This window comes from Colletotrichum fructicola (genome assembly GCF_000319635.2).
Source record: "Colletotrichum fructicola Nara gc5 chromosome Unknown KSG_Nara_v1_contig11, whole genome shotgun sequence".
In the NCBI taxonomy this organism is placed as follows: Eukaryota; Fungi; Ascomycota; class Sordariomycetes; order Glomerellales; family Glomerellaceae; genus Colletotrichum; species Colletotrichum fructicola.
In genome coordinates, this window is record NW_027094061.1 from 667,009 (window position 1) to 689,388 (window position 22,380).

At 51.7% G+C, this 22,380-nt stretch overlaps 8 protein-coding genes across 8 annotated transcripts; 5 read left to right on the forward strand and 3 right to left on the reverse strand.

Moving 5' to 3' along the window:
• Positions 1-573: 573 nt before the first annotated feature.
• Positions 574-3,938, forward strand: CGGC5_v016723 (uncharacterized protein; the record flags this gene model as incomplete). The annotated part of the gene is made up of 5 exons (XM_032037327.1): positions 574-1,288; positions 1,345-1,875; positions 2,733-3,365; positions 3,415-3,550; positions 3,611-3,938. The coding sequence occupies 5 exons, from the start codon at positions 574-576 to the stop codon at positions 3,936-3,938; spliced, it is 2,343 nt and encodes a 780-aa protein (XP_031884045.1).
• Positions 3,939-4,471: 533 nt separating this feature from the next.
• CGGC5_v016724 (Asparagine synthetase domain-containing protein) lies at positions 4,472-6,292 on the reverse strand (the record flags this gene model as incomplete). The annotated part of the gene is made up of 4 exons (XM_032037328.1): positions 4,472-4,543; positions 4,603-5,139; positions 5,190-5,609; positions 5,663-6,292. 4 exons carry the CDS (start codon positions 6,290-6,292, stop codon positions 4,472-4,474), a joined length of 1,659 nt encoding a protein of 552 aa, XP_031884044.1.
• A 1,441-nt stretch (positions 6,293-7,733) lies between these two features.
• On the forward strand, positions 7,734-8,654 carry LAM1-2 (3-hydroxyacyl-CoA dehydrogenase-like protein LAM1; the record flags this gene model as incomplete). Its single annotated transcript, XM_032037329.1, has 2 exons — positions 7,734-8,524; positions 8,603-8,654. 2 exons carry the CDS (start codon positions 7,734-7,736, stop codon positions 8,652-8,654), a joined length of 843 nt encoding a protein of 280 aa, XP_031884043.1.
• A 296-nt stretch (positions 8,655-8,950) lies between these two features.
• On the forward strand, positions 8,951-10,424 carry CGGC5_v016726 (uncharacterized protein; the record flags this gene model as incomplete). The annotated part of the gene is made up of 2 exons (XM_032037330.1): positions 8,951-9,875; positions 9,961-10,424. 2 exons carry the CDS (start codon positions 8,951-8,953, stop codon positions 10,422-10,424), a joined length of 1,389 nt encoding a protein of 462 aa, XP_031884050.1.
• Positions 10,425-11,428: 1,004 nt separating this feature from the next.
• Positions 11,429-12,719, forward strand: CGGC5_v016727 (uncharacterized protein; the record flags this gene model as incomplete). The annotated part of the gene is made up of 3 exons (XM_032037331.2): positions 11,429-11,517; positions 11,574-12,226; positions 12,286-12,719. The coding sequence occupies 3 exons, from the start codon at positions 11,429-11,431 to the stop codon at positions 12,717-12,719; spliced, it is 1,176 nt and encodes a 391-aa protein (XP_031884046.2).
• Positions 12,720-15,375: 2,656 nt separating this feature from the next.
• CGGC5_v016728 (uncharacterized protein) lies at positions 15,376-16,092 on the forward strand (the record flags this gene model as incomplete). Its single annotated transcript, XM_032037334.1, has 1 exon — positions 15,376-16,092. The coding sequence occupies one exon, from the start codon at positions 15,376-15,378 to the stop codon at positions 16,090-16,092; it is 717 nt and encodes a 238-aa protein (XP_031883826.1).
• Positions 16,093-17,549: 1,457 nt separating this feature from the next.
• pnpA (Para-nitrophenol 4-monooxygenase) lies at positions 17,550-18,978 on the reverse strand (the record flags this gene model as incomplete). Its single annotated transcript, XM_032037336.1, has 3 exons — positions 17,550-17,696; positions 17,762-17,929; positions 17,989-18,978. 3 exons carry the CDS (start codon positions 18,976-18,978, stop codon positions 17,550-17,552), a joined length of 1,305 nt encoding a protein of 434 aa, XP_031883972.1.
• Positions 18,979-20,045: 1,067 nt separating this feature from the next.
• On the reverse strand, positions 20,046-21,755 carry ylo-1-1 (Beta-apo-4'-carotenal oxygenase; the record flags this gene model as incomplete). Its single annotated transcript, XM_032037337.2, has 2 exons — positions 20,046-20,497; positions 20,561-21,755. The coding sequence occupies 2 exons, from the start codon at positions 21,753-21,755 to the stop codon at positions 20,046-20,048; spliced, it is 1,647 nt and encodes a 548-aa protein (XP_031883964.2).
• Positions 21,756-22,380: the final 625 nt, after the last annotated feature.

Consider the following 22,380-nt stretch of genomic DNA (forward strand, 5'->3'; position numbering starts at 1 on the left):
GAAGGGGAGAATGAAGTTGGAGAGAGGTCTCGGGTGGATATTAAAATGTGGTCGAAGGTGAGGATCGAAGGTGAGAGTCGGAGTGGTGGTGGTGGTGGTGGTGAGAGTGGGGGTGAAGATAGAGCTGAACGTCTGGGAGATATGTTGCAGACAGCAATCCTATGGCTTGACCGTTCCTTCCTTTCCAAAATCGAAGAAGAAATTTTCGTTCACACGGAACTCTCGCGTTGAAAATTCTCAAGTGCAAGGTCTTAGAATCTTCGCGTCGGGACGTGTCTTCGTCTTCTTGGTCCGTCTCTTCCGTCGAGGGCAAGAATTTATGAAGAAGCCTGGCTTTGAGGGCACAACTCCCCTTCAGGTCAAAGTCCCGGAATCTTCTTTCACTTCCACCCATCCAACCCAGCCCTGTGGTGTTTTCAGCAAAGCACTAATTGCGTCGTCTCAAAAGTCTTGTCGCCAGAGACCTCGGTAAGTAGCAACCTCCCTTCCTGGCCCTCTTTCGTCGCATTCTCAATTTTCCTCATCATTTTCTTGCCTCCAATGAATCGCTAAATCGTGCTCTCAGGGATCGTAATGGCCGACACCGCAACGGCCGAAATTCCAATAGTCGACATTCCAGTAGCCGACGTGTCGATATCCTCCGCCAGCGAAGGAGATGAATACGAGGATGTCACGGATTCACTATGGGCGTGCCTCTTGGCCGCGATGTTGGCCCTGCAGGTCGGCGAGGCGTACCACTTCGACACTCGCGGTGATTTAACTCTCAAAGTTGGTGGAGATCAGTCCGCCTACGAGTTTGTCGTCTGTTCGCGCACACTTGGCCGCAGTTCGCCCGTCTTTCAGGCCATGCTCTTCAACGGCTTCACCGAATCCAAACCATCAGATGGCGCCGCCTGGAACGTCCAACTTCCCGACGACGATCCTTCACCCATTTTCCTCATCTTGAGCATCATTCACGGCCACTTCCAGCATGTGACCCGGACGCTCAGGGAGAAGCAGCTTTACGAAGTTTTAGTTGTCACAGAAAAGTACGACATGACCAAGATACTGAACCCATTGGCTTCAACCTGGTTCGCCCCCTATGAGGAATTTCGTTTCCTCGGAAGCGACGAGACATTTCCACTACTTTGGTCATCCTGGGAACTTGGTCACATAAAAGCGTTTTCTAGGTTTGCCGCAGGCTTAATGGTCCGTCAGCCGATCAATGTCGAGGGCGAGCTTGTGACGGGTCACAAGACTTTACGTCGTCTGAGCGGTCTACCGTACCGGCAGCCTCCCGGACTTATTGGTATGTCCTCCTAACGCAGCCCGATAAACCTTTTCATGCGGCTTACTATTTTTCAGAGAGCATAGCACAGGGTAGAAGAGACCTGATTGGAAAAATCACAACCTTACTCAACACTACGATTCTGAGACTTTGCGCAATTCCCTTGTGCAACGGGAAGCCAAGTGTTCAATGCAATGTCTGTGGAAGCGTCATCGGCCACGGCGATGTCGATCACCCGACATGGTGCAGTAAATGCAAATGCAATCGGGGTACGACGAAGGATTTCCATCTGTCACCAAGCCTGTGTGGGGATTTGATCTTCGGCTCTCTTTCTAGGCGCGCTGCGGCTATTGGCCTGAAGGAGGTGGCCTTCCTGGAGACACCTACGCCTGATTACCGGTTCAGTGTTGAGGAATTATCCAAAGACATACGGGCGATGATCATCGATCTTCCCGAAGAGCACAAGGAGTGCAATCCCTTGCCAGCGCTGAGGGATGAGATGCAACAGCTGCTGGACTGTGCATATGCACCCGTCACGGATGCGCACATGCAATACCTGGAGAGCCAGGCGAAGAAGACCGGCATCCAAGACATGCCGTGCGGTGTCAGTAGGATCAGTTTGGTAGATTAGGATTGGAGTGGCGATGGCAGCAAGGCCAATGTGGGACGCTAACAGAGTTGAGATCGCTGAGTTCCAAATTCATGGACACACAGCCAAGCAATGTATATCCGAGACCAAACACAGACCAAATTGCATCTTTTCAACCAGCCCGATTGAAAGTGCATTGGCCCAATCTTGACTGGTTGTCGACACCGATGACGTTGAGGCGACTTTTGTTTGCCCTTCAGCGGTGATGTTTCAATCGTAGAAATGAAAGGTTTTGTGGCCGACGCGACAAAAGAACTCCGATTTCCATTCACTGTTTTCTAATGCTGTTCATGGTCACTGTATGATATGCCCTTCGCATAACATTCTACCTTCCTACGAGAACTTGCCTTTACGGCATCATCGCTGGTGGTCTTGTATGCGAAGCCTTGGTGCATGCCTTGACCCACTTCTCCGGCGGTCGCCCGTTTGCTGGTGAAGTTCATGATTTGTTACTGTTTGCAAACCTGCATTGGAAGACGCCCATTGGCCAGAAGAGCATTTCAAGTCTAAGAATCATGGGAAGTTTCCAGATACTACTTTTCTGTGGAATCTGTGAACCTCAACAAGGCAGGAACCCCTGATTCTCCTGGCTTACGTGCGGTGCTCTTTCCGGTCGCCAAGGTCCATACCGAGCACCGGCAACCCGCCCTCAAACACTTCACGGACCACCTCCAATTGCGATTCAAAGTCATAGGTGCCTAATCTAGAATTCCCTGCTCCCCCCATATGGAACTTCGAACTAATTATACAACAGTTCAGAGAAGCCGCAAAAGGTCGAGAGAAGAAAAGATGTCTGATGATGCAGCATAAGTGCAGACACGGCCAAGGAAGACGAACCCGAACCCGTGCCCCGGCCCTTCTGGGAGTGCCTCAAGCCCGCCACCTCGACGATTGAGTGCGGAAAGGCCTTCAGCTTCGACCCGATTGGCGACCTGACCCTTAGAGTTGGCGAGGATGTAGTCGCCTACGAGTTCATCGTCTGCTCCCGAACACTCTCTCGGTGGTCACCAGTGTTCTGCACCATGCTTTTCGGTGGCTTCGCGGAGTCAAGGCCCGCTGATGCTGCGTGGAGCGTCAGCCTACCCGAGGACCTTCCCTCAGCCATGTTCCTTGTCCTGAGCATTATCCACGGCTGCTTCGAGCATGTGCCGACATCACTGAGTCAAATCGAACTGTACCAAACGCTGGTAGCGACGGAGAAATACGATATGACCAAGATCGTGCGCCCATGGGCCACTGCCTGGTTTGCGCCTTACAAGAACATTTCCAAAGTTTCAAGCAACGAGATACTTCTATGGATCTCTTGGGAACTTGGATATGCGGACAACTTCTGCTGGCTTGCGAAAGACCTCCTTCTCAGCTCACCTGTCAATGGCAACGAGCAGCTAATTGGCCAAGACGGTGTCGTCCTCAGCACGTATAGCTGTCTCGAACCACCCGAAATTCTCGGTAAGTGTCGTCGAAGTACTTTGACATCTTTCATCTGACTTTTGCATAGAGGAAGTCACCAGTAGAAGAAAGAGAATTGTTGATACCATGGTTGGATGCATCTACAAAACGCTGGAGGCGGCGTTCGGGGAACCGGAATGCCGAGGTCGGCCTCAGAACCGCGAGTGTCCCAAATGCTACCGAAGGTACGAAATAAACATGCAGGAATGTACTCATTGCTCAGCTGGACCATACGACCTCGGAAGGGTTGCTTTGAAGAAGTCGTCATTGACCTTGCCGCCACACATGTGCAAGGCCTTGGTATTCGGATCCCTCGCCAAGGAAGTAAGCAAAATGTTGGGCCAAGACGTCGCGTTGATGAAGAAGCCAATACCTCACCTCCAGCAGAGCATAAACTATTTGCTGCTGATGATTGACTGCATGGAGGTCGATGTTCTCGCTGAGCACCAAGCGTGCAATCCGTTGCCAGCCACGCAGAAAGTAATCCGAGCAGTAGTGGAGTCAGTTACTTCCCCGGTCAAAAGCCTGCATTTGGAGTATCTGAAGGAGCAAGCAAAGAAGACAGGCGTTTGAGAGTTGGCAACAAATACTATGGATGGACGATGGAAATCGGGATTACGGAGCAGGGATTTGGCGAGGACAACGGCAACACCGAGGCTATGCGTCTCTGACGTCGTGGTCGTAGGTTCAACTTAGACGTATCGATGGCCTAACATAATAAGCCCGCGTGGCTTCAAAGTCCCAGAGTTTTGCCTTAACAAAGTCCCCCTGTTGCTTCAGGTCTCCTTCTGGGCGGCACGTATGGTGTTCAAGATCAAGGGGAGGGGATCGCTCGTACTACACATGGGCATGGCGAGAACTCTCTTCATATTGATGTAATATACATAAGGTGAACCTCCATCGACCCATACTGGCTCAGACTTGCCTTTACGGCGTCATTGCTGGTGGCCTTGTGTGTGAAGCCTGGGCGCATGCGTTCCAGCAAAGGGTTACTGCGATGCAGAAACGCACAGCGCTGGACGCATGGCTTCGGCGACCACCAGCTCGGAAGTATCTGTGGATCATCACAGCCAGCTTTCGGATGCACTCGCAACCTGGGTAGAACGTCAAGGAGCGATGAGCGTGGTGCCCTTGGTCTTGCCGCTTTCCATCTTGGCGGTTCTTGAACCGAATTGGATCTGACGAATGATAAGCTGTCTGCCTGACTCCATCAACTCTCCATCAGGGAGGGACTTACAGCTCTCTTCTTCTCCCGAGCAACGGAAGCCATGCCGAGTGCCTCCGCCAGGAGCCTTAGAACCCTCTTCCCAGGCTCGATCTCTCCCTCCACCTCGCCGCGGCCGTAGTCGCACTTTTCCCACACCAGACACTCGATCGCCCACTTGACGAAGTCCTCATCCAGGTACGGGAACCGCACCTCGCGGCTCCAATGAGCCATGGCCCTGTCGTCGCGACCCAGGTTGCGTTTACCGAGGCGGCCGACGTCGAGCTTGAGCTCGTCTAGCAGGCCTGGGTAGCCTCTCCTCGAGAATGCCGTAGCATGTCGAACGTAGCCGCCGAAGAGCTCATCTGCTCCGAGGCCGGAGAGGAGTACTCTCACTGGCGTAGCGTAGTCGACCCCGGTGTCGGAGGGGTGACTTTGGGACTTGCCGATGCCCCGAGCGGCGAAGTAGAGCGCGTAAGCAATGGAAAGGTCCATCTCGGTGTTGTGGGGGTACATGAGGGAGATCACTTGGCTCCGGTGAGCGAGGACTTCTTGGTACGGAATGTCAACCTGCTCCGGGTTAGTGATTGAAAGCCCGAGGTGACGTGAAGGGCACTCACGGCAATGAATCTCCACCGGCGGTCCGGACAGACCGCAGCCAGCTCGGCAAACGACTTTCTGCCGGTGATTCTGTCGGGACAAGCCTCGTAAAGGTTGACGTTGGCGGCAGAGTTCTCAGCCTTTGACGCGAGACGCGGGTTCTCGAAGGCAACGTTGATGAGATCGATGCCTTGGTCTGGCGGCAGCAGGTCACTTGCCATGCGCGCCAGGACTGTACAGTCCAGGCCACCCGAAAAGAGTACAGAGATTCGCGTGTCGTTTCCTGCATCATGGGCTGGCGGCTCTGGTACGTTCAAGACACGCAGCTTGAGCGATTCAGTCAGCTGATCTCGCAGCGCCTGGACCGACGATGAGGTCGTAGTGAGCGGCGGGACGTCTGATGGCGGTATTGTAGTGTTGAAGACACCAATGTTGAGGACCTATCATCGTAAGTAGCAAAACGAGACCAATCCCGCGGCGATCCACGACTTACCGTACCCTCTTCCTCATTAGACCAAGACCGAGGTGTCAAGGGAACATTCGCATCGATGTCAAATGACGCAAGGTCAACCACGTAGATGCCGTCCGCCTCGACTTCTGACCACTCCAGCGACGTGCTCTCCGCGATGCTAGACAGCCTCAGTCCATCCTTCCGATTGAGTAGCAAGGACCGTCTTCCCAAACGGTCGCGACCAAAGTAGAGCCGAGATGACGACGCGTCGTAATAGACGAACGCGAATGGCCCTTCTATCGTGCGGAGCGCGTCCAGCACTGCATCTTCGCCCGCGGCACGGCTACTGGCCGCTACCAGCAGGGCGAAGACGGCCTCGCCATCGTTGCCTTCAACGGGCTTGCCTCCAATCTTCCAGGCCTCGCCGTTCCAGCAGAGCACCGAGCCCGACGACGCGTCGCGAAACGGTTGCTTGGTGACATGGTCACCGCGCAAAGCTAGCACCGTTGATGTGAAGGTCAAATGCAGGGGTTGCGCGTTGGCGCCAGAGGGTACTGCTTGGGTGCGAACTTCACCAAGATGGTCCGGACCGCGATCACAAAGACAGGTGCGAATATTTGTGGGAAGCGATTGAGCGTCATCACGCGAGATGACGAAATGAATACCGCACATGTTAGATCGCGTGTGGAAGAAACTTCCACGGGATGTTCCAGCGCAGCATTCGATTGTGCACAAATTATTGCACCACAGGAGCGAAAAGTGCAGGGCATGCGCCACACTCACACTGCAGTATCTGTCTCCACTCCAGTGCATGGACCACATAGCATTCACCAGCCACCCGGCAGCCACGCCCTGACGATGCCGGTCGCGGCTGGCTGAGTGCCATCGTGAGCATCACAAAAACACAGCAAACAATTCTACAAAGAATTTTAACATGTTGCAGATCGGAAAAAAGTACTTCCGAGACGGGGAATTGAACCCCGAGCCTGACGGTTATCGCTTGAGAGCGTCAAATGTTGACCATTACACCATCTCGGATGGTTGTTGATTGAGGTGCAAGACTAGCTCATCAAGGATGCAGGCTGTCGATCAGCGGAGCGAATACCGTGAGGGCTCATCTGATTCAGCGGGGGTGGCCCGTCTACGCCAAACCACATTGTTGGAAAAGCTACAAGGTGCTTGATCAACCTTTCACGTCGAGGATTTGAGGTCTGGAGAACCTTTAGCCCTGATAAAAGAGGCCATGGGTGGCAAGGAACTCCGCGTTTGCTGCGGCTAGTTTCCCGAGTATGTGAGGGCTGCCTCACCCGGCTAATAGTCAAACAACCGGAGCTACGATATCTCTTTGCGCCGTGCAAACGCCAGTGATGTGTGCTTTGTAGACCGAGCCGTTGAATCGAAGTCAGTGCACCGATTTTCCCTCTGGTACTCCTCCTATCATCCGTCATCAGCTTACGCCTTATGTTGCCCCGGATGGCGCAGCGGATGACGGGAGCGAGCGGGGCGCTATGATGAACCGCATCGACAGAGCGGGCAGATGACCAGTCTTTTCCGGGGAGATCTAGGGAAACCCCCCATTTGAGTTATGCAATTGGAACGCGAGCCGCGAAGACCCGAACTTGGCGGTCATGGTCAGCCCAGCGTTGGCCGACAACATCACGCCACTCCCCAGACCACTCCCATCAGGCGACAGTGCCATCATCATCGGGCGAGCGCAACGGCTCTGCCATTGACATAAAATAGCCACTTTTTCCCCGGAATCGAAATCGACGCTAAGACAGCACCATCGACAATGGCTTCAAGAAGGACATGCCAACAGCTATGGCGCATTCAGCCCACCACAAGCGCTCTCATAAACCGAAGCATCACAAAGCCCGCGGCAATCGGCAGACTTCTGCCTGCGGCGACAGCAACGCTCCTCCCGAAAGCCCGACTTACAATTCAATGCCGGCAATCAAATTTCTCCTCATTTCAACATCAAACTCGCCCATACTCAAGCCATTCTCCTGAAACGACAGAGCATCCGATCCCGAAATGGACGCCGCCAAAGGACCCCACTTCTCGGCCCGTAGTGGTTCTCGGCGCGGGGGTCCTTGGCCGCCGACTGGCGGTAATGTGGGCCTCGACTGGTCGGCCCGTCATTTTGCAGGACATCAATGAGAAGGCGCTCTCGTCTGCCGTTGTCTATGTCGGCGATGCCCTGACGACTGTCTGCGCGGTCCGCGAGTCACATCCCGGCCGCGTCACGACGAGCACTGTCCTCGAGGAGTCTTGCGGCGCCAACCCCTGGATGGTCATCGAAGCACTGCCTGAAGACCCCGAGATCAAGCGCGAGATGCTTGGAAAGGTCGACTCGCTCGTGCCAGAAGACTGCATCATCGCCTCCAACAGCTCAACATGGCCGACATCGGCATTGCGAACGTTGATCTCCCGCCCGGAACGTCTCCTCAACACGCATTATCATCTTCCACCACGTAACACCTACGTGGAGCTGATGACCTGCGGAGCCACCGACAAGGACCTCATGCCCTTCTTGAAAGAGCAGATGCGGAGCGTAGGCTTCAACCCGCTTGCGTTGCCCCATGAGTCCGTCGGCTTTGTCTTCAACCGCATCTGGTCTGCAGTCAAGTCAGACACCCTGCGAGTCTTACAGGCAGAGCTGGCTTCGCCCCGAGACATTGACGCGCTATTCCGAGACTTCTTCCACGCCGAGAAGGGACCTTGCGAGAAGATGGACGAGGTTGGTCTAGACACGGTCTGGCAGGTGGAGCGGAACAGGGTGAACATGGGCGTCGTGGATCCGAAGAAGGCGGGGTACACGGACTGGCTGGAGGAGAACTACATCTCAAGAGGAAGACTGGGAGAGAAGACCGGAGACGGACTCTACTCTGCGGAAGAAAGAAGGTTGTTGGCCCAAAAGAGAGCGTTGGCAAAGAAGTCTTATCTGAAGTTGCGCTAACCAGTTCATCTATGTCTTTCTAGGTTGCTTTGGAAGGAGTTGGAATCCATGAAGGAGGGTGACAATGGCGCTTAGGCAGTCGGTATCATATTGCAAGTTTCCTTTGATCTAAACTATCCCATTATTATATGGTCTTGAAATATGACTATCGTCCATGTTGTTAGGCTATCATGTTTGAGGACACTTGTATATTCCTATGAGCTGCTTGTGATTTAGGGGAGAATGATCTAGATGATTCAGCATGTTGTCTTCATCAGTAGGGGATGTCATAAGCGCAGCTTCTGCCCGCGAAGAACTCTTGAAGAAGTTCTCCTTCTGACGTGATCGGAACTTGTGTCATCGGCGGATCAACCTTACATCGTCAACACGAGATGGCCGACAGAAAGAAGAGGTGCACAGGATCCCCTCGGACGGATGCAGTCGCCGAGTTCTTATCTGCACAGGAAGCCACCGCAGCGCTCCAATCCGAATACCTTTGGCTGCTTCTTACTTATGAATCGATCCGCCTCAGAGATGAAGGATTGCAAGTTGACGGAACGCAGCCGCAAGCGCCAGACACCCTCGACGACCAGGGGATCCTCACTACAACATCATCAGCTGCAGATGATGAGGCAGATAGCCACACCATGCATGACGATGCCGCCTTCATCTCGCCCCCCTCTGCGGCTTTGGCGTTCAAGGGTGCGAGCTGGGGCTGCCTTGGAGATGCAATGAAGTCCCTTTCTTGTGGCAAGGCCTTCTACTTCGATTCCCGTGGCGACTTGGTTCTGAAGGTGGGCAAAGCCTTTCACGAAGGCGGACGCGACTTCGTCGTCTGTTCGAGGACTGTTGCGCGATGGTCCAAGGTCTTCAACGCCATGTTCTTCGGCGGTTTCGCGGAGTCTATCTCTTCAGCTCGCGACGGTACGTGGACAATTGCACTGCCTGAGGACAGGGCGGCTCCCCTCTTTCTCATCCTGGCCATCATTCATGGCACTCACCAGCCCATACCGATGGGTTTGGGACGCGATGAGCTCTTTGACCTCTTGATAGTGACAGAGAAGTACGACATGACACATGTTCTTCGACCGTGGGCTTCTCAGTGGGTTCAGAATTTGCCCCTCGATAACTACGAGAACACTACGGGCCAATACCGCGACGTGTGGATTGCCTGGGAGCTAGGTTGCGAAGCTAGCTTTTGCAAGATGCTCAATGACATCTTGTGGGACTGTCGCGTGGACGATGCTGGTCAGCTCATTAACGTCCACGGTGTGCCTCTGAGCACAATTCCATGCCTGGAGCCCTCCAGCATTCTTGGTAAGAAGCCCATCGGCTAATGTTCCTGTCCGCCGAACTACTACCATTATTCCTTTTTGATTCACAGACTGATCAGGATTTACAGAGAACATTTCTTTCAAGCGAGCAGAACTCATAGAGAGGCTGATCAACTGTCTCCGCCGAGCAATGAAGACCTCCCTTACAATGAGTCGCTGTGAGGAAGAACTTGCAGAGATACGCCATTGCAATTGCTCTGACGTTAACTTCGAGAATCGATCCGCCTTCATAACAAAAGAGGACTGCGACGACCTATTTCTTGGCAGAATTATGCGCCGTATTCGAGAAATGGGATTGGAGGAGTTCGTTCTGCCGCGCGCCACCTTCTCTTCGTATCTTGGAAGTATTCATGATCTATCGGATTTGATCCTACTCGAAGAGGTTAACGGACACGTTGAGGGCCACGATAGTTGTGACCTCTGGATTGTTGTCCAAATAGAAGTTAAGGAGATGGTCGACAACTTGTCGTCCCCAGTCACGGAGACGCACCTTGAATACCTGCGAAATCAGGCCAAGAAGACAGGTGTGTAGATAGACCAGACTGCGTTCAAGAAAGAAGAGTTGATAGACACGGTTTGTGGCTATACAGAAAAAAGAATAAGAACGTATTGGCTATGCCTTTTGAGAATTATGTTCGGTCAGCTGCTTTCGCTGCAGGCGGGCTTTGTTTTGCTCCGACACTAAGTAAATTACCGATGATTACACAGGTAAAATGCCTCCTCAATTTCTATAGCTACTAGTGGGTGTCATTCTGGGACTGTATGGATAGAAACGGGCTGTAGGTATGACCCATTCGTGGCACTGAACGAGGAGGGCGCTAGTTAGTGCAGTTTACGCGGGAGAAGATGGCAGTATTTTCTCCCTCCAAAAACAACTACTTTCTAATTGACTTGCTGTCTGAGATCCACTATTCGGTCTTCGGTCTTCTTGTTTCGTCTTCGTTGTCGTCTACACGCGTTGTTGAGTGAGAATATTTAAATCGGAACTCATTACCTATCGCTTCAACCGACGTATTTTTCGTTTTATGATCACAGCATTCATTTGAAAGTGAAGAATAGAATTAGCATGCTGCGATGATCACCTAGGGTAGCGCAAATATCATTGGGTGGATGAGGTGTACGTCATTGTGGCCTGTCCAAAACGCCGAGTTCTAGGACTGCACGTCGCGGTTGCATTGCCTCCCAGCTGGAATGGTAGTATAGTGCATGCATGTTACCCATAAGAACAAAACTCGATTAATCGTGGTCTAATTCACTGGTTGCCGTATTCTCGATTTCAAAGCTTGATCTTCGATGGTAGGCCTCCTGCATTAGCTCGAACCCCAGCAAACTTTGGAATGACTGATTGGCCACGAACCCAAGCCCTGCCATTCCTTACCCGTCGTATAGCAAGGGTGCTCAACAGCACGGCTATAAAGAGTCACAAAAAGCCGTCGTAATACGTTCATTCAAATCTACCACATGGTTCACGCGGCGCGTCTCTCGAACTTTACTCAGTCGGTATCCTGCTGCCCTCATACAACCAAGTGCAACATCATGAGCCAAGTCCACGATCCATGGGATGGCCTTTTTGATTCACCATCAGCGTCTACGAGAGAGAAGAAGGGGAAGAAGACTTCGAGCCTGTAAGTATTTCTGAAGGCTCATAAATGAGGAAACGTTGACGAAGTTGCGCCGTCAGATACCCACCACAAAACTCCGGCTATTTTGAAGACCCAGATGTCTGGGAATGTATCAAACCGGCAATGGAAACATTAGCTGGCGGAAACATTTTCTACTTTGATTCGTGTGGCGACTTGACTCTCAAGGTTGGAGGCGTTAGTAATGAGAAGCTGCGGGTGTACGAATTTGTTGTGTGCTCCAGGTCCCTTGCACGATGGTCATCCGTCTTCCGTGCGATGCTGTTCACTGGTTTCGCGGAGTCGAGGCCCAGGGATAAGGCTCCATGGACAGTTGAGATGCCGGAGGATTCCGTTTCTCCCGTCTTCCTGGTTTTGAGTATTGTGCATGGACACTTCCAACACATACCCAAGAGCCTTCAGCAAGACCAACTCTACCAGTTACTAGTGGTGACTGAGAAATACGACATGACGCAGACTCTAAGTCCATGGGCTTCAACATGGTTCCAACCATACGCTGCCACGAAAACATCAGTAACCGAGGGCAAGGAGGTTGTTATGTGGATTTCGTGGGAACTTGGTCATGAAGAAACCTTTCGAACTTACGCGAAGAACCTACTGCTCAAATCGAAAATCAACGATGCGGGAGAGCTGATCGACAAACACAACATTGCCCTCAACACTTACACATTCCTTGAGCCACCGGGAATCATTGGTACGCCGTTTTTCTGCTCATTTGTTATGTTGATGAGTGCTGATGTGTGGTGGCATCAGAGAGAATCTCTTCGACCAGAGCAACGGTCATTCATAAAATGACGGAAATACTCTATGGTGCCATCTGGGATGCCTTGAAGAATGGAAAGTGTCAAAGCCAAGCGGACGCTTGGGGCCACTTCCACTCTTCAAGATCGTCGGATAAATGCATAAGGCTAGTTCTTGGATCCCTCATTCAGCAAGTTCACAAAATTGGCTTGCAGGATGTGGCGCTCTTGCAAACTGCCACACCCAAGTATTCTGGAAGCATCAACGACCTCTTATCGGCAGTTCAAACAATCGACTTTTCAACCGACCCATCGGGGCACACTTCTTGCAACCCATTGCAAAACATTAAGGAGAAGGTCGCTAGTCTCGTGGCCAAGATTGAATCCCCGGTAACTGACAACCATTTGGAGTACTTGCGAACCCAAGCGAAGAAAACTGGTGTCTGACGTTGTTTCGCAGAGGCGTCCAAGCAGTATTCGCTGAGATTGTAGGTTTCTGAGGGTTTTATCTGAGAGAGAATACTTTCTTTGGATCCGCGAAGCGCTGGGCTATTGGTTCCTGACGACGGCAAACCTCCCAGCATCGGGATTCAAACGCAATTGAGTGCGCAGGTAACATTGATCAATGTTCTCATACATCAGTGAAGAATAACAAAGAATGGAAATTTGAGCATCCTTTGCCAGAACATTAATACGAAAAAGTGAAGGCGCTCCAGCTCGGAAGTTGCTTTGTGGGTAGTAGCTACCGCACAAGCTAATGAATGACATGGGCAAGATGGCAGTCGTGCACGTACTGGCTCCTTCCTCAGCATTGCCGGGGCCACCATCTACCATGTTCATTAATATCATCCACCTCAACTTCCATCTTTCAACTCTTCAAAGTCCACTACCATAACACAACACGTTTTTCCACGACTATGGACAGTACGAGTCTTGTTAGACAGAGCCATCATAGAGAGCCGCTGGAAGCCAAGGTTCGTCAACGTCCCATGCAACGTCCAATCTAGGCTGACACAAGCTACAGATAGGTGGCCATAGAGGTTGCTCCCTAAAGCCCAGGCCATCCTGGCCCTCGAATCCTTTCCCGTGAGATTTATACGGCCGTCAACAAGGTGCGCCTCCAGGCGGCGAACTGCGAAGAAGAAAAGTTAGAAGGGAAGAAAGAAGGTCATGATCATGGCATCCAAGAGTTCCGACGTAGACCAAAATAGCAATCACAGCACAGACGGCATGTGGGAGTTCCTGAAGCAGAAAGCTGTCTTACCGACCGCAGAGATCTTCTCGGAGTACGAGGGAAATTTGACGCTGGTTGTAGGAGCACCGCCACGGCCTGATAACCAATCCGGCCAGGACACCCTGTTTGTCCCAACCAAGCAAGAAAGCCGGAGATTTCGAGTCGATTCAAAGACCATGGCCACAGTTTCGGATGTTTTCGATTGCATGCTCTTCGGCGGCTTCGCCGAGAACCCTGGGTCGTAAGCCTGCCTGACGATAACCCTTGGGCCATGTTCTTCATTGTTGCGACCGCCCATGGATACTCCAGCTACATACCGGATTGCCTTGGCACCGATGAACTTCGAATTGTCTTACATCTAATAGACAAGTACGCCGTGAAGCCCATTCTGGCCGGTTGGCTGCAGAAATGGATCTCCGAATGTCCCGACCACCAGTCTCTGTCCCAAGATGTTGCCTGGCTCATTGGCCATGAAAAGATCTTCACTGATCACGTCAAGGCGAGTTGCGAGAATGCTCGCATTGACGTACGAGGAGACCTCACCAACAAATCGTCGCTTGCCTTATGCTATTACGCTAGTCTTGAGGGTAGAGTCCATCACGCGTACCAGAGGGCTGTTCATTTCCCACCTGATTCGATATCTAAATGTAACACTCGGTTCGTCTCGAGTCAGAAATCTGTGCGAACGCCAGGACAAGTCGTGCGACGCGATGGTGTTAGGATCTTTGATAGAGGCCTGCGACGACGCCGATATCACACACTGTGTCGCATCTTTGATGGCTATACGAAGACTCCGAGTGGTTGGAGAACCTCGATTCTTAGGAAGCGTGAAGGAGCTCATTGGCATCATTAAGACGATATCCAAGTCGATTGTGTCGACACATATACCCGGTTGCAACCCGTTCCACGGCATTGACAAATTCGCTGGGGGCGTTTGGCACAAAATTGGCTCACCCTTGAACCCAGAGACTCAAGATCGCCTCCGAAAGAATGCACTGGTCAGTGGATTAACAATCTGAAAGCGGTGGAATGACCAGAAGGCTGACTGGGGCTGTGGTCGAACTTGGGGGCGGACAGCCTGTCGAGAACAAGGTAGCATGCAGCAGCTTCGGTTATGATGTATTATTAGCTTGCAGGCCACTGGGCCAAATCCGAATGATTGAATACGAGAGCAAGGTCGGTACTTCTAGGAGCTAGCTCTAACTATTAGAACCTGCTGGGTTCAATCAAAGGGCTTTTTGCAACTTTGATGGGAGGCTACAAAGATTGCGACGAGTGCGTATTCACCATCGGATTTCTTGATATTCCCTACGCAGTGTGCTTCAGGACAGGTTTTCAAATTTTTGTTTTGTTGGAAACTCACTGAAGAATGTAAGTCGGCGCGCGGAGAAACAGCCCGGCGTTTTGCTTCGAAAATGGTAGCCAGATGGTGACCCGGTTCCTGACCGCCCCGAAATTGACGCTAGCTCTTCGTTGGCTTCCATCTCATTCGAGTTCTTTTGCACCTAAAAACTGACCTTTGTCTCGAAAGGCTGGTAGCTGCAGAGACGCGGACTGATGGTCGACTGGTTTGCTCAAGCGGAAGACAGACGGAAAGAGGGTACCCGCTACCTTCCTCACCGGGCGACTTTTCACGAGCCCGACTGAGATTTTCACCTGGCGCCATGACTTCACCCGCCAATCCTTCCCACAACTCCATCCTGCCCAAAAATCTTCAAATCAACGCAAAACGCATTGGAGAAACTTCAATTCCCACAGACGACAAAGCGGTGCCTGCCCTTTGGAGATCGATCAAGCCATGCAACGGTAGGCATCCAGCAGGCGGCCTTGCGCCTTCCTCATTCTAATGCGGACGTGTATAGGACGACCATGCTTCCGCCGACCAAGAATCGTTCTTTGGGGGAGTATTGGGACACTGTCAACACCATACTCCTGAAGAGGGGCATACTTAGCATCCAGGACGCTACCGTGCCAGAGATTGTTTCATCACATGCCAACTCTAGCAGCAATGGTAACGAATCCCCAAACAGCGACGATAACGATATGTGGCGATCCCTGGATCAACTCATAGGGCCATCTAACGAAGTATACCACATGGCAATCTTGCGCGACAAGCAATTCGGAGACGTCATCTTGAATATTGGTGGCGGTGCGGCTCAACCAGACGACGAACATTCAAGACGCGGGAACGAAGGAGACCGTGAGACTCAGCTGGACGGAACAGACATTGCCGACCCCTTGACGAAATTCACTATTACCAGCTCCGAACTGGACGAAGCTGAGGTTGCGGAGACTCCAGTCAAGGCCATCGTCATCAATTCCGACCCCGCCGCGATATGTTCCCCCGTATTCCGTGCCATGTTGCGGACAGACTTCGCCGAGTCAAAAGTCAACAACAGCCGGAAGAACTGGGTCGTGAACCTACCAGATGACTATGTCGAACAGCTGTTCTTCCTCTTGTCAATGATTCATGGCCGATGGGAGAACATACCGAAAAGGATTTCCATCGATGAGTTGCATGATCTTCTACTTACGGCAGACAAGTACGATATGATGCAAATCTTTCTGCCATGGTACTTTGACTGAACGCCCGACCATGTTTTCTTCGGGTGGCATTCATGGGATTGGTCTGCCATGTGTCTACCGCTCCACGTGGATCTCCTCCTCTGGCTTGCTTGGGAAACTCGGATGAAGGAGCATTTCGAAACCATCATCTTTCAAATGAGCTACTGGCATCGCGTCAACGACAAAGGTGAGCTGTTGGGCCTGAATGGTCTGCCCTTGCAACTTCGAAGTACCTGGAACACCGACGAGATCATGAGTAAGTTTACCCTTGAACTCACCCGGCGTCTCTTTTTTGGCACATTCTGACGGAAGGTCCCAGAAACCATTTCCCAATGGAGGCAGAGAGGAGTCGATTACGTCCACCGCATCTTCCACGAGGACATTACACGTGCTATGCAGCACTCTGTGTGCGAGCGTGGAACGTGTAAGGTGAGCTGTGTTGAAACGATTGTTCACATCTACAATGCCGTAGGTATTGGCAGTGCTCCCATGCTGCGCGTTCACACCGGCAATTTAGCGGATCTGGTGAGAATAGTCATCGATGCCGATGACCGAATGATGTGGGGTTCATATTGCGACAATGTTGCCAACATCTCTAGGGATGTGACAGAATTTCAACTCGAAATTGAAAACTATGTGCGGAGCCCCGTGACTCTGGCTGGAACGAACAACTACAGACCGTTTCGCCGCCGCGTGCCGCTGTCAGATGGGCGAATTGGGCGCGGATAGCGCAGCAGGGCTGCAATTAGGCGGGCTCGCCACCATCTGGCGCATTCGGTAGCCTCAATTGATACGAAGCCTTTAGGCCTGGGCGGAATCTGGAGTAGATGGCTGTTGGACTATTACTACGAAATCGACATGCAATCTGGAGGAGGAGTATTGTCAGGATGCTTTGGTAGCAAAGTTTAAGTCAATTTGCTGCAGTCCATAGTAGTGAATACTGATTGAGTGTATTCTGACATGGATCCAAAGTTATGTCCCTTAAGCAAACCTAAAGTTGTTGCCCAGATTTTCGCCAGACTCAGTTTCTGGACTAGGTGACCTACAGGCATTTTATTATTAACAAATGAGGCTATCCGTGTCACTCTGACTATGGTTTCTGTTTATCATTACTGAGCTACAAATAGTAGAAGGACAGCGGTGAACAAAACAAAGGCCACAACGACGACAACGGCGGCGGCCGAAATCCGAGTTACCTATACAAAGCATACCTAATCTGCAAACAAGGTAATCAAGATACCACAAGGGAAACCGGCGGTCTCTGACGAATTGATCATGTCAGGGGTTTTCTTGGTACGCAGACATTCGGTGTATGCGCCTTTAGTTGTGTGTGCCTCGCGTTGTCAAATGCGGCTTGGTTTTGCCCATTCAACCGCATGAGCAACGAGACATATACCTGAAGAAAGCTTTGTCTTAGACTACGCACAATATCGACACCTCGAATCTCCTACCAGATAATCTCAAACTTGCTTTGGGTGTCACATGGCCTTGGCCATATCTTTTATTCTCGTGGGCCAGAAATTCTCCATCATATCGATCCATCTCCCGAACGCAGGGCTCGAAGGATCTTTCAAGCAGCGGAAGAACCAGTCGTCATGCTCACCTGCCTGTATTCGAGGCTTGCTCTGTATATGCCTCCTGTCAGCCCACTTCGACAAATCTCACGTGGTATAAAGGTGGATGGACCTACCCACGACGACACGGGATCGATAAAGAACTGAAAGACTTGACGACGCTCGTCAGAGTACATGGTCAGCACAAGGTCCACAGGTTTGCCCTCTTTCAGGACCAAGATGAGAGCATCGCTGAGAGCCACAGCTTCCATCAGACAGTTGCTCAACCCCAGACCACCAATGACCTGATGTTCGAAGACAAGGCAATCAGCGTTATGTCTCCCGCAGAAAAAGAGTTGCTTACGTTGTTCACATGTGCAGCGTCCCCAGCCAAGAGGCATCGTCCGTGTCTCAGTTTGGAAGCCAAGCGCTGATGGATGGTGTAAGTTGCTGCTCTCTCAATGTTGTATGCGAGTGGGCGTGGGCCGGCCCAAGCGCGGTCGTAGTGAAAGGATATGTATTCCTCCGACAGCAGCTCTTGTTCGGTCTTTTCAGTAAGCTCTTTTGGGTCGACGGCAAAGGTCAGCCTCCACTTTGTCACCTCGCCGATGACAGGTGGCGTAAGTGGGGTGATGATGGTGTAATATATCGGTTCCATCAGCAGAGTAGTTGTTGTAGGACTGTCTTCGGTATTCTTGAGCCAGACGTCAGTGGCGATGAGCTTCTCGGGCCAGGTGTGGCCTGGGAAGGATATGCCCAGCAGAGATCTCGTCCGCGACCGACCGCCATCCGACCCAACGAGAAAAGATGCTGTCTGGTCCTCGAGAAGCCCCGTATGGACGTCCTTGACTGACACCACCACGTTTGAACCGGTCGAGCCGTCGTCCAAAATTGCAACTAATTCTTTGTTGAAGACCACCTGCACATACCCAGTCTCGAGAGCGCTTTGCATCAAGACCTTTGTGAGCTCGGGTTGGGCCATGTTGAGCATGCTGATTGCTGGTGGTCTGACAGGTGTGCCAAGAGGGTCATGGTTCGGGTCTTTGGGGAAAGACCCAACAATCTGGCCCGGAGCCTTTCGATCGTTCCCATCTGGAGTTGGCGGAAGACGTATGTCAAGCCCGGTGGATCGAAAACCGCCGCCTTTGATGATGGCTTCCCATATTCCAGCGTCCGCCAGAGCGAACTGTGGTTGGGGATAGAACATACAAGCTCGAGGAAGCTGGGACAGGCCGCTCTCCTTCTCAAGGACGGTAACGCGAATCCCTGCTTGACCGAGACGCAAGGCAGCAAAGAGGCCAACAGGACCTGCGCCGATGACGAGGACCTCAGCACTGACTGGGAGAGAGCCCATGATGACGGGCAATAATGAAGTATTTTGGGTACGTGGACTGTATCAAAAATGAGTTAGAGGATGACCAAAGGAAGTGATGATCAAAGAAATTGTTCTTTCTTCTTTCCGATCATTTTATGACACTTTATATTGCTTTCTTCCCTCACAGACAACTGATTCTATCGGGCTCCATAACGCCGCGTTGTTTCTGCAGGGCAACACAGGGTACAGTATCTACCATGATTGTGATACGACCGCGATGGTTTCCGTGATGAACATTGCCTACGAAACGAGGTACCAGATTTGCATTATCATGGCTTGTCATGATGCGATATCGAACCGTGGCCGAACTCGTCAGTCCTGGGCATACGTAAGCGGGCGGCAGTCAGGATATTCGGGGTCTGCCTTAGTTCCGAGCTACTTATCAACGCACAACTTGGAAAAGCCTTTACTTGGACGGCAGGTGGGTCAGGAAGCGCGCCAAATAACGGGAGACTACGGGCTTAGCCGTCGTAAACATCTAGCGAGCGAACTCTATCTGGCACCACGCAGCTCCTTATCGCGGGTCGGCTCGAACAGTGCTGCTGTCCGGACCCCGGTTGTGTCCAGGGCCTTCATTAGACCAAGACCACTTGTCTCGTGGATCTACTGGGTTAATCGGTTTTTTACATGCCACTTAACCATGTTGAGTCAGTTTCGTCTGGGTTTGCCAAGTTCGGGCTCTATCTTCGGGACTGTTGCACGGCAAGTGATACCCTGGCACATGTCTTGAGCGCCTCAGTCACAGCCGAGAACTTGTGATGACTTTATCTCGGCATGCTAAGATAATCATCGAATGAAGAGCATTCTTAGACCCACTTGCATCGATTCTCTCGTGACATCGCAGTAATTTCAATTGACAGTCGACACAACTTGGTCGCGATATAACCAAGCACTGCTGCTGCAAACAAGACAGAAAGAGCATTTCGAGAAAAGCCGGACGAGTCAATAGTTGGGCAGACTACCTAAGTCGAAAAAGCATGAAAATTGGTTTTGCTGACTATCTCTAATTGAACCTGCAATTTGGTGACGAAAACACGTTGCTGCATTTAATCCCATACGACTGACACCTTTGGAATCACAACTTCAGGCCCAAGACCGGCCGCCTTTGCAGCAGCAAAGCAGCTCGCCGCAACAATAATCCAGCGCAGCAGTGTACCTCGGCCAGAAGCACTTCCCAGTCTGAATATCTTCCAAGCCCATGATCTCAAACCCAAGACCTGTCTTCCGTGACGATCGAAATCCGGCTTGACATCACCTAGCCACTGTGACATCCTCAGCTCCGACTCCAGGTAGGGCATGTATCGAACACGAAAGATCTTGTCCACCCAGTTGGGGGTCTCTGCAATTGTGCGGCGATGTATGGGACAGTCAAACGACGCTTTCCCACGGTAAGAGCCAGAGCCAGAGTAACCTACGCCGCCGAAGGGGAAGGTGTGGACCGCGGCGTGCATGAAGGCTTCATTGAGTGTCGCCCCTCCAGAGGTAACACTGGACAGTACTATTCCCAGTATGTCAGTTCTATCCATTAATACCTTTTCTTAGTATGGGCACGATTGGTTACCTTTCTCATTTTCCGATGGACTGCCGAAGGCCATCAGAGCAAGTGCCGTAGAGTCGGTCTCATTTGCGATAGCAATCGCATCCTCGAGATTATCGTATGGCACGATCACCCATATCGGACCAAAGGATTCCTCCTGAACCATAATATCATGGAGATCATCGACAAGAACGGCCGTTGGCTCGATGTAGAGGTCATTGCGGTCAGTGTCTCCCCCCAAAACCTTCTGTCCACGCGTGTTATCAAGCATGTTCTTCATCCTATCAAAGTGTTGGGCGTTGATGATGCGGCAAAAGTCTGGGCTCTCCTTGGCGCCTTTAGGGAAGAATTCGGCGTAGGATTCTCGTAGAAACTTGACAAAGTCCTTGACTAGTTCCCTTTCGATGAGAACGTAATTGTGGGACACGCAGACTTGTCCGGCGTTCAGCGTCTTTCCCCACAAGAGCCTTCGCGCAGCAAGACGAAGGTCTGCATTGCTGGTGACGAATGCTGGATTCTTGCCGCCAAGCTCGAGGCACACGGGCGTAAGCGTCTCTGAAGCCTTCCTGGAGATGATCTTGGCAACGTTGACCCCGCCAGTATACAGAATCTTGTCCCATTTCTGGTCCAGGAGAGCAGTGGTCTCAGGCACGGCACCGTTCACGACCTTGTAAGAGTCAGTGTCCAGGTAGTCCTCGATGATACCCTTGAGAATCATGGCCGTTGCCGGAGCGTTCTCGGAAGGTTTCACAACAGCGGTGCAGCCGGCGGCTATCGCACCAATGAGGGGACAAATGTTCAGCTGCACCGGAAAGTTGTATGTTCCGATAATAAGAACCGTGCCCAGGGGTTGTTTTCGGATTCGCGGGCGAAGAAGCGAAAAGGGAAGGAACACGTCAATGTTCTTGTCGTCCTGTATCCACGTCGCCAAGTTCTGGATGGCGAACATGCAGTCCGAAATGCTCCAGTCAATGTCAGAAACGTGGGCGTCGTGGGGAGGGCGGTTGAGATCGTATTTGAGGGCCTCTCGAAGCTGACCAGTTCTGTCTTTGAGTCCCCAGTACAGCTTTCGAAGTTGGACAAGGCGGTATTCCACATTCTTTGTCTTGCCAGACTTGAAAGTGGCCTTGGCCGCGCGGACAGAAGCTGGTATGCTTGCCACAGGAGTCGATGCAAAAGGCGGAATCTTTGTCGATTCCATTATTTCTTTGTGCGCCATATCGAAAGTGTCTCAGTGGAGGTTTTCGTATGATATGCAAAGGAGAAGACGGTGGAGGACAGAAACGTGTGGTTATAATAGAACGGCTCGCTGCAATGCTTGCTCTAACAGTCGCTGGGGCGTCATTGGCAGTGGTTTACATACAGCTTCTCTTCATGGTATCTGGAGCAATCAATTTCTCCGCTACACGAAGCTGACAAATTCAGTGTCAATGTTTATTCAACTCAGAGGGCGCAAGACGAAATTTTGACCCTGTCGTTTGGCCATGTCGCTGCCCCCGGAGCTGTGGGGCTTGCTTGTAACCCTGTGAGAAAGCGGCCCTTGTGAGTCCCTCATTCAAGGTTGCTGAGAGCGACTATCCTCTTGTCTGTCTAAACAAGACGGGTGCCTGAGAAACGATGCCGTATTTCCTTGGCTGAAGCGACAGGATAATCGTGAAGTGGGTTGTGTCTTCGAAATAGTACGGCAGGGTGCCGATCGTGGGAACTGATTTCTGGGTGGGGGTGCAGCCCACTTGGGTAGGAGTGTTGAATGCATGCTCTATTAGTACCCAACCCTGGACTTTGGTTCCTGACAGCCGCATAAACTTTGAACAGTCGACATGATCAGTAGTCTTTCACGGCAA